This window comes from Gadus macrocephalus, chromosome 14 (genome assembly GCF_031168955.1).
Source record: "Gadus macrocephalus chromosome 14, ASM3116895v1".
Taxonomy (NCBI): Eukaryota; Metazoa; Chordata; class Actinopteri; order Gadiformes; family Gadidae; genus Gadus; species Gadus macrocephalus.
Window position 1 is genome coordinate 17,175,745 of NC_082395.1, and position 10,508 is coordinate 17,186,252.

General features: G+C 45.5%; 1 protein-coding gene across 10 annotated transcripts in view; it reads left to right on the plus strand.

Annotated features, from left to right (window-relative positions):
* tjp1a (tight junction protein 1a) overlaps nucleotides 1-10,508 on the plus strand; it is an 83,000-nt gene that overhangs the window by 9,722 nt on the left and 62,770 nt on the right. For all 10 annotated transcript variants that reach the window (XM_060071733.1, XM_060071725.1, XM_060071727.1 and 7 more), the window contains exon 2: nucleotides 1,144-1,324. In XM_060071733.1, the coding sequence (XP_059927716.1) occupies nucleotides 1,144-1,324 (181 nt within the window). The remainder of the gene's footprint in view (nucleotides 1-1,143; nucleotides 1,325-10,508) is intronic.

Below are 10,508 nucleotides of genomic sequence, written 5' to 3' on the forward strand. Positions count from 1 at the left end.
TGAGCAGATTACGTAATGCCACAAAGTTCTCCACAAACTACTAATACTGTGTGAAGGCCTTATCTGTTATGCACTGATACTTCACTATTAAAATACATTAGTATTATTAATATAATAACCAATTGTTCTCTATTAAGTTCTTTATTGATATGTTAATCAACGCATACAACAATTATAAATAGATTGCATCCTAGACAGTGTTTCTGTTCTTACTGACATTGGCCTTTGTGTAAATAAACAAAAGTATTTTTAACTCATCTAAGCCATCAGTGAATCGATGCCGGTCTAATTTTAGGATTGGGCCGTGCCCCTCAGGCCTGAATCCAGGTGATGAGTGCTAAAGGCAGTATGGGCCTGACAACACCTGGCGGACCTATCAGAAGAAACAAAACAGCTCACTGAGAGCTGTAGCCGTCAGCACTATTGTATTGCAGTAATGTCCCTAAAGTACTCTGCACTTAGCCGGCCTAGCAGAGGAGCATCGCTGTTTGGACGCCTGTCAGGCAGCATTAAAAACAGGCTTTGAGAGCGCAGCGCTACGTCACAGGGTAAGGCAGGGCAGATGAGCAATGGATGGCACTTGTACCCATGGGCAGTTGGGTTGTGGAGTTTGCGGTGGTTGTAGTATACAAAACTACATATATAGAGCTTCTGTCTCTGGGGTTGTTGCCAGGATGGATTCTTTGTGTTTTGTCTTGTGGCTGAGTGTTCAAAACTCTGTTTGTTGAATCAAGATGAGGCTCTTTTCAACCTTTGTTTTTATTTACAACATAGATTCTGTTTTAAATAAATAAATACATCAGTGCTTCCAGGTGTGTGTGTGTGTGTGTGTGTGTGTGTGTGTGTGTGTGTGTGTGTGTGTGTGTGTGTGTGTGTGTGTGTGTGTGTGTGTGTGTGTGTGTGTGTGTGTGTGTGTGTGTGTGTGTGTGTGTGTGTGTGTGTGTGTGTGTGTGTGTGTGTGTGTGTGTGTGTGTGTGTGTGTGTGCGCGCGCGCGCGCGTGTGTGTGTGTGTGCGCGCGCGCGTGTGTGTGTCAGTATGTTTCTGTGCATAGTTACGTGTACAGGTTTAAATGTGTACTTAACAATGTTTATGTGTGTACTTAAATGTTAATGTGTGTTTGTGTGTGTGTGTGTTTGTCCCAGGGTTACCCAAGACGATGGCGACACCGCCTCCATGGCCCCACACCCTGACGACATGGACGGGCCCCAGGGGGCCTCGTCCACCTTGTCCCTGCCCATGAGCCAGGGCAAGCCCTCCCTGCGGCGGATCAAGGGCCGGATACACCGCAGCAAGAGCCTGGACAGCATGGACCTGCTGGACTCGGTACGTCCTCCCGCATCCCCCCCTCCAAAAGAACTGCTAGTTACTGGTAACCACCAGTCACTGGCAACCACCAGTTACTGGCAAACCACTAGTCACTGGCAACCACCATTTACTGGCAACCACCAGTTACTGGCCACAACCAGTCACTGACAACCACTAGTCACTGTCAACCACTAGTCACTGGCAACCACTAGTCACTGGCAACCACTAGTCACTGGCAACCACTAGTCACTGGTAAATCACTAGTTACTGGCAACCAACAGTCACTGGTAAATCACTAGTTACTGGCAACCACTAGTCACTGGTAAATCACTAGTTACTGGCAACCAACAGTCACTAGCAACCAACAGTTACTGGCCACAACCAGTCACTGGCAACCACTAGACATTAGCAACCAACAGTCACTGGCAAACCACTAGTCACTGACAACTTCTAGTCACTGGCAACAACCAGTAACTGTAACCATCAGTTACTGGCAACCACTATTCACTGGTAACCGCCAGTCACTGGCATCCACCAGTCACAGGCAACTACTAGTCACTGGCAACCACCAGTCACTGATAACCAGAAGTCACTGGAAACTACCAGTTACTGGCAACCACTAGTCACCGGCAACCACCAGTCACTGGTAACCACAAGTCAATGGTAACCACCAGTCACTGGTAATAACCAGTCCCTAGCAACAACAAGTCACTCTGGCCACTCACTGGCAACCACAGATTGTTGTCATAAAGGCTAATATGTGCTTCCTAGGTATGTGCTCTTGTGCACATATCCAATGTTATTGTATAAATTATTCCATGTGTTTTCATTCGTCTTCATTTCTGTTATTTTGGTAAATACTGGGGGCTGGATAGTGTAGTGGTTTGACTCCCGGTCAAAAATGTTCTGGGTTTGTTCCCCCATGTCTCTCTGATCTTCGGGATAGGAGTTCACTGTAAAAAATAGCAAACAGTGGGGGAGTTTAACTCAAAGAGGTAGGAATTCCATTGCTTGGCTGCTGTGGAGCGTGCACTGGTAGACATATTCAACTCTCTCTCTCTCTCTCTCTCTCTCTCTCTCTCTCTCTCTCTCTCTCTCGGTTTTACTGGTTTTACTCCCAGCGAAATGTGAAGCACCAATGTTAATCACTCTTAAAGAAGTCAACGATAATGAGAGTTGCAGCAGAGAGGAAATAGATCAAGTCAACTAACGGAACTATGGCATTTTCAGTGAATCTGAAGATTTGTTTCTCTAAGCCCCTTAGAAGGGGCATCTGCTCAGCAGGTGGTCCACGACAGCCAGACGGAGAAGAGAATGATTTAGATAATCTTGTTTATGAATATATGTTCAGAAACAAGCGTTTCTTCTTCTTCTTTAGATTTTGGGCCTGATTTTGTAGCTAATAAGATGACGGTAGAAATCTTGTGTGCTACTATGGTGTCCGGGGAAAGCAAGGAGACTCTCTGTTTCCTGCGGGTTGAGGTCATCGCCTGTGTTTTATGGATGTGGAGCTGAAATTGTTGTGCGTTGGTTATTGAACGTTACGACCTGACCATGGGGCTGGCCTTGTACTTTTGTTGCTTTGGTTGTACTGCACCACACACAGGCACACATGCACACACACACACACACACACACACACACACACACACACACACACACACACACACACACACACACACACACACACACACACACACACACACACACACACACACACATGCCTACACACACACATGCAGACACGCATGCAGACATAGACATATACACACACGTACACACACACACACATACACACACGACACACAAAGATGAGACATGTACAGGTGTGCACCCACACCACACCAGACTACCTAATTGTTGATGTGTCCAACACAAGCATATTCTGACCAACCCTTTAGTCAAATTGATGGTAGGTTTTAGCGGAAAACCTCACTTTGTGTTTTAATGGCAAATCTGCTTAGCAGAGTTAGACTCCATTAGCCGCGACAGCATCAGCACCGCACAGAGAACTCTGAACCCTGTTTTAAATCCACCTTAAACTCATTTAACCTTGCTGCCATTTTGGTCTGGTGCATATGAATATTAATAGTGGCTGCTAATGAAACATACAGATGCCAACTTTTAAAAGCACGACCGGCCATGCACACGCACAAACAGACATACAGAGACACACGCACACACCTACACACACACACACACACACACACACACACACAAACACACACACACGCATGTAAACACACACACACACAAACAGACACACACACTCACACGCAGAGTAGCCGTTAGTTACATCATCTCTGCCCGGTTCACAGACAATCCCTGTTTAACACATTCCATATGACTCTCCATATGAGTGGTTTGCTCTCATGAAAACTAGTAATCTGATAAATGATTGGATAGAACTAGTAATCTGATAAATGATTGGATAAGCCCCTTGGACCTACCCTGCTCGCTCAGGGATTGTCCCACGGGATGAGCCAGTGTTTGGCTAGCTCTTGTCACTGTCAATTGCTCTTCACAGGAAACGCTGTGTATGCATGTGTGTGTTTGCGGCGTATTTGTGTGTGCTAGGGGTCAACCGATTATTGGCCTGGCAGATGATCAGATCTGACATTCCACATTTTTACAATTATAAGAAACGTTTTTTTTCTTTAGTCTGAATGCCGATAAAATTAATTAATTAATAATTGCAGTACCATAGCTATGATGCAGCTGACCCTCTACATCTGTAGTCCCCACACTGTGTTCTCAAGCAATTTCCCACCAACGGCGTTATCCGATTAGTACAACGTCACAAGTAATAGATACATAGTAATGTATCAACACTGATGGCTGCTGTGCCGCTTAGCTATCTCCCACCAGAACTTAAGGGCTGATCATGGTCCCACATTCACGCAACGCAAGGGGGTTCCGGATCCCTTACGTCTTTACGAACCCTCCTTTCGTCCACCGCAACGACCTGACATGCGCCCCCCAAAAATTGTAACCTTCCGTCAAGGCGACGCAGCAGCAATGGCTGTGATTGGTCAGCTTACTAAAACCCGACGCAGAACCATAAAGGTTCATGACTGCGTCGAAGCGTCTGTGTGGTCATTACGTTGCGTGAACGTGGAACCATACTAAGCCCTTTACGCTACACATTAGCCATTTTGGTTTTCCACAAATGACTTTTTTCAGGACATCCAACATCCTCTCTGACAGGATTCGGTATTTCTGACACCATGTAACATGATATAATAATAAGATATCATGTATCGTAATGATATCAGGTATCGTAATGATAAGGCAGACTAGAGACACCAGGGTGGCCTTGTTGGAACCTTATTTGGCCGTTTTGTATACCCCAGGTTGTTTTTCGAGATGTAGATAAACCACGATTTTTGTGAGACAAAAATTTGCCTTTTTGTGTGACACCTCCTCTCGTGGTGTTGACGTTTCAACAGACAGAGACATCATTGACATCCATTATATTCTAAATGAGTGTTGAGCAGCTTCAATAGCTGCATTTATGTTTTGTGGCTGTTATTGGGCTCTACAAGACTCTATGGAACTCTATGAAACCCTTTGGCGCTCCTTGTCAGTCTATTGCACTCTATGGGGCTCTATGGAACTCTTTGCAGCTCTATATCACTATATGGAACTGTTTGGTGCTCTATAGTGCTCTATGGGACTCTATGGAAGCCTTCATTCATTCAGTGTGGTGGAGCATTAGCCCCCACTGTCTCGCCAGATGACATAGACATATAAATGTGACATACGATGACATAAACATGACATTGACATCTTGAGGTCAATGGAGGTCTTCACCAGCAGCAAAAACGACCATGAGCTTGTTGCTGCCAGGTTCAGCTGTTCACCCTGACTCCATAGTCGCCATCGCCATAGCAACCATACCCGGGATGAGAGAAGTGATGAGAAAGTGGTTTGACGGATGTGTTGTCTGACTGTGTGCAGTGTTGTGCTGGCTTCATGTTGCTGAATTTGCACAGCTGCATGGAACGGTGTCTACCATATCCAACACGATTTTCTTCTGAAGCCGTTGCTATTTCTGAGCATTCAAACATCTACACCTTGCCAGATTTAGCAGCAGAAAAAAAACGCACTTTCAAGCTATCACTGAGGCATGCCTGTGGATATGTATAGATTGGATGTTTTATTAATACAGATGTTTTATTAATGTTTTGCTTTTGTTTTGTCTGTCTCTCTGTGTGCTTGGAAATGTCACCGTATAGGAGTGAGTAAAGAGTGTACAATTTGCAGGTGTGTGTGTGTGTGTGTGTGTGTGTGTGTGTGTGTGGTGTGTGGTGTGTGGTGTGTGGTGTGTGGTGTGTGGTGTGTGGTGTGTTGTGTGTTGTGTGTTGTGTGTTGTGTGTTGTGTGTTGTGTGTGTGTGTGTGTGTGTGTGTGTGTGTGTGTGTGTGTGTGTGTGTGTGTGTGTGTGTGTGTGTGTGTGTGGTGTGTGGTGTGTGGTGTGTGTGTGGTTCGCATCCATACAGGGCTGTGTGTTTGAAGCCAGTACGGACTGTGCGCCGGGCTTAGTTGAGTGGGAAGGTGTTGAGTGTGACACGGAGGCGCCTGAGGGTTTCTCAGTGGTTATCTGCTCTGACAGACTCTTCGTACCCCTCCTCTTCAGGGAAGAATCAGAGGGAGAGAAAGGACAGAGGCTGTGAGAGAAAGAGGGATAATTCTCTCACACAAACATGAGTGAACACACTCATACACACACACACACACACACACACACACACACACACACACGCACACGCACACGCACACGTACACACACACACACACACACACACACACACACACACACACACACACACACACACACACACACACACACACACACACACACACACACACACACACACAGGTGTTTTTACATGTGATGACCCATACAAAGACACATGAGGGGAGTACAAATTTGTGCAAAGACCTTCAATCCATTGTGTGGCCGTGCTTAATTTTCCAACAATTGGACAATGAAATCAAATAGCGATTGAACTGGATCAACGCATTCAAGGTAGATGAGAGAGGATCGAGAGAGTGGAAGGAGAAAGCTGGAGGAAGAGCAAGGATCTCTGATTAAAGAGAGAGAGAGAGAGAAACAGAGGCGACCGTCTTTCAGTCAACACTGATTATAGATTGTATATCTGAAAGCAGTGGTAGATTGCGTTGCATGTCATGTTGCCCAGTCAGAGCTACAGTCACACAAACACAGCATGGATCCAGCTCCCCGTGGCAAGGCTCTTCAAGAGCCAAGGGTCTCTGTGAAGAGCCGGTTTTCAGAGCCCTTTTTGAGATCTTCCCTTTTCTATCAGTGCGTCCTCTCCTCCCCCGTTCCCCAGGGGTGTGTCATCATGAACGTGCATTCATGTAAAAGCATCTTAAGAGGTCTATCAATACGTGAAATAACTGTTAGCCATTCCGTGACTTCTGGAAGCTGTGTTCGTCTCTGATGAGATGCCCTGTGTATTCCTACATCAGATACTTCAGCTGTGGCACTGGGGTGCGTGTTCCAGCCCACTGTGAGCGCTTAATGAGCGAGGAGTCGTTGGGAAGATGAATAATAGATGGGGGGTGTAATGACCCACTTCACAAAGCAGAGGCTCGGCGGGACACAGAGTCCCTGACACTTTTCTACCCAGGCGAGGCTCTCTCTGCCTGGGAGGCTCTCTGAGATCAGTGTCCCAGTCAGGGAGGTAAACACGCACTTCTTGCAAGTGGGAGGAGGACTGAGAGCCACCGGAGGCCGATGCCGCGCTCACCCTGACTCCGAACAGGAAGGCACCTGATGGGTTTCGAGCAGAGGACCTTCTGGCTGTGAATCATTAGTGGTAGCCACTAGTGAGCCACAGTGGATGTTTTATGTTCAGATGGTGTATTAGGGTCCTGGACTGGGTGAAGGAGATGTGTTTGCTTCCCAAGTTGTATCAAGGCGATATGGTCATCTCCTTATCTGGTGTCAGTTGATTGTGCCTCAGACTCCGTTGAGCAGATGGGTTTTCACTGCTTCCCAGTCTGGGTTAAGGGGATGATAAGTTGGACGATGTTTTTTCCGTCCCAGATTGGACTGAGCTTGTCTTTGCATCCCAGACTGAACTGAGAAGATAACACAACAATAACTACAGGAACCTGTGATCAGCTATGGGTTCAGCTTAATGAAGATATTTCACAGCAGCAAGCAGCTGGTCATTATCCACCAATCGCTGAGCACCCCGCCATTTGTCTTTGGATACAAAGCAGCTGCCACGGCCAGCTTCACTCCAGAGCCAGCAATCGATTCCCTACAACAATGTCACCTCGCACACACACAAGCACACATACCGTTTGTGTGTGTGTGTGTGTGTGTGTGTGTGTGTGTGTGTGTGTGTGTGTGTGTGTGTGTGTGTGTGTGTGTGTGTGTCTGTGTCTGTGTCTGTGTCTGTGTCTTTGTCTGTGTCTGTGTGTCTGTGTTTGTATGGGTGTGTGTGTGAGGTGTGCGTGTTTGTGTGTATGTGTGTTTGTGTCTGAATGTGTGTGCGTGTGTGTGTGTGTGTGCAGGAAAGAGAGTGGGAGCCCCGGAGAGAATTTGTCAACAGTTTTTATTACAGAGACCTTGAAACATCATGACCTTCATACCCGAGTGATGAGCATGTGTTTAAATACTCTTTTAAAAAGGTTTTTAGAGTCCCAGACTAAAATTACTGAGATGATGTATTTGTATCCCAGATTGGCTGACGGTGCTGTGTTTTCCCCCTGCATTGATTTTATTTGGGTCTAATGTTGAGCTGTGAAGATGTGTTTGACTCCCAGGCTAAATCATGTCAACTTCACTAGTATGTAGACATCTGTGTTGATGTGTTTGCGTCCCAGACTGTGCTTCAATGGGTTTATTTATATTAGCTGTGTTGTGGGCTTTATCAGCAGTCAGCACCAGAGGGAACAGAGGTAGACGTGGTCAAGGAATACAAATACCTGGGCGTCCAAATGGACTTGGACTAAAACAGAGGCTCTGTACAAGAAAGGTCAGAGCCTCTTGTATTTCCTCAGGAGAACCTTCAGCGTCTGCAGAAACATGCTGCAGACGCTGAATCACTCTTTGTTGGCCAGGGTGATCTTCTACGCTGCACTGCAGCGTGGTAGATGCTGCTGCCAATAGACCCAATGAGCTCATCAGGAAGGCTGGCTCTAACCTGGGGGTGGAACTGGAGTCTGTGGTGGAGATGTGGATGCTGAGGAAACGATTCAGTGTTATGGACAAAGCCTCTCATCCACACCACACCAGAGTCATATCAGAGCACCTTCAGCCGTAGATTGAGACCACCGAGAGGCACCACAGACTATCTTATCATCTCATCCACCAGTGGCAATCAAACTGCATGTATCCTCTCCCTGACAAAGGAGGGACGGCTGACTATTCAGACACTGAGAAAGAATTGATCAATATCATGTGCAATATTATATTACCTTTTTCAATGTCATTGCTAATATTACTTTCAACCGTGAGCAATATCACTTTTCTATTTGACTTGACCTATTATAGTTTATTTATTTGACTAAAGCTACCCTACTTGTATTGTTATTCTACTTGCCCCTTGTGTTAACGTTTATTTCTTATAAATGTTATATTTTTTATTTATTCTTAGATTGTTAAAAAAATTGAATCAATCTTTGGCACAAGCGTTTTCTTCGGGAATATGTTCCATCTTATCTCAACTTGTGGTCTCTTCAGCAACAGAGACATTAAACCCCCAGCCTTCTGCTCTGTGAGATACCAGAGCCTGCATCTACTAGTGGCATGTTGTATTGATTGACTTGTCAGTCGACTGCATCGTGCCTATCAATGGAAGAGACTTGGGGCTGGTGATTGAATGATTGGCGTTTGATTTATCGCTCTCCTGTGCACTACCAGGGGCTCACATCAGGCCAGCACGTCACATCAATTTATCCTGCTGCAGCATGGATGAATAAAATTGACTTTCCAAAGTCACAAGGCTCACGTGTTGATCCACATATATTATCCACATTTTCAACAGTCAAATGAAAAACAGGGAGCGTCAATACTATACTGGCCATTTCCTATGCTTTGTGATAACTTCCGCTTTCCTCCATTAATATCATTTATTCATATTCCATTCATGCGTCCATATTTAATCCTGATTGAGTGTAGACAGAGCAGAATGGGGGGAACGACAAAATTAATGTAAATGTTTATTTTACATGCCGAGAAAGTTATTTGAATACAAGTGGAAATTGAGTCTGACAGTGACATTGACAGTGAGAGAGAGAGACACAGAGAGAGAGAGAGAGAGAGAGAGAGAGAGAGAGAGAGAGAGAGAGAGAGAGAGAGAGAGAGAGAGAGAGAGAGAGAGAGAGAGAGAGAGAGAGAGAGAGAGAGAGAGAGAGAGAGAGAGGATGGAGTGGTGTTGAATGGGTGATGGAGAGGACGTGTGTGTGATGGATGGATGAAAGGTGTGACCGCGGGGCCCATAGCGCTTCGATTAGATGAAGATATTGTGCTTCCTGTAGCAGGAAGTGGTTGAATCACCTTATAACTCACCCAGGAGACAGAGGGAGAGAGAGAGATATAAACTGTGTATGCGTCCACTCCTGCGTACGTGCCTTCACACGTGTGTGTGTGTGTGTGTGTGTGTGTGTGTGCGTGTGTGTGTGTGTGTGTGTGTGTGTGTGTGTGTGTGTGTGTGTGTGTGTGTGTGTGTGTGTGTGTGTGTGTGTGTGTGTGTGTGTGTGTGTGTGTGTGTGTGTGTGTGTGTGTGTGTGTGTGTGTGTGTGTGTGTGCGTGCGTGCGTGCGTGCGTGCGTGCATCTATCATGCTTTCCATGTGTATTCGTGTTGTAAGTTGGCAAGTTATTGTGTAGAAGAAAGCCAATTTATTTCTAAACAATCCGCCCACTAAACGCTGGTGTGTTATATAAACAGGGGCTCTGGGTGAACCCTGCTGCTGGAGAGCTCATTAAGGCTGTATGTAATTAAAGAAAATCAACTTTGAAATTCATTAATGCTTTGTCTTTTCATAGGATATCAATTAGAAATGTGCATTCTTCTAGAAAATGTACTGGATCCATTAAATGTTCTCTGTAGAAACTACAGTATGTTATTGATTTATAATCAATGTCATTGTTCATAAATGTGATCAACTAAACTTTGCCAATTAAGTCCAAGTACTTATATAGGAAATCAACATTCTTATC